The sequence below is a fragment of the Fragaria vesca genome, linkage group LG6, assembly GCF_000184155.1.
Source record: "Fragaria vesca subsp. vesca linkage group LG6, FraVesHawaii_1.0, whole genome shotgun sequence".
Classification (NCBI taxonomy): Eukaryota; Viridiplantae; Streptophyta; class Magnoliopsida; order Rosales; family Rosaceae; genus Fragaria; species Fragaria vesca.
Window position 1 is genome coordinate 5694327 of NC_020496.1, and position 531 is coordinate 5694857.

General features: G+C 40.5%; 1 protein-coding gene across 1 annotated transcript in view; it reads right to left on the reverse strand.

The window, feature by feature from the left end:
- The window catches only part of LOC101307324 (sugar transporter ERD6-like 5-like), a 3239-nt gene extending 3063 nt beyond the window's left edge, over window positions 1-176 (reverse strand). Inside the window, 1 exon segment of the mRNA XM_004304984.1 lies at window positions 9-176. Coding sequence (XP_004305032.1) covers window positions 9-176 — 168 coding nt within the window.
- Between the last annotated feature and the right edge of the window lie 355 nt (window positions 177-531).

Here is a 531-nt window from a genome sequence, read left to right on the forward strand (position 1 = left end):
TCACTTACAGCACAGCCATAGCCAAAGGAACCACAGAGAGCCACCAAAGCGCTTAGAATGACAACTGGGGTGGCTGAGGGGGAAAACCCACCTGGAGCTATGATGCCACTGCAATCACCTGAAGCTCCATTGATATTGGACTTTGACCCTGATAGAGTTAGTAACCCTTCTTCCATGGTTTCTCTGTCGATGTTTTACAATCTCAGGAGAGAGAATACAAGAAAGTTGTAAGAAAAACAAAGAGCTATCAGAATAATATATGGGAGTTCAATAATTGGTTTACAATGAGAAACACATGTGTAAAAGGATGTGCAAAACTGCAAACTAAAGTGCAGTAGCACTGTGGTTGAGATTAGTTTCGTTACAGTTGAACCCAAGTCCTTACAGTTGGCCCCATAAGTTGTTTAGTTTCTCTAATTTCTATCATTGAAGTGAAAATATAATCCCATCAAGTGGTAATGAAAAAACTTGGACCTGTTTCTTCCCATTTACTGAGTTGGCCACCAAAACATCCCTCCAATTGTCATATTG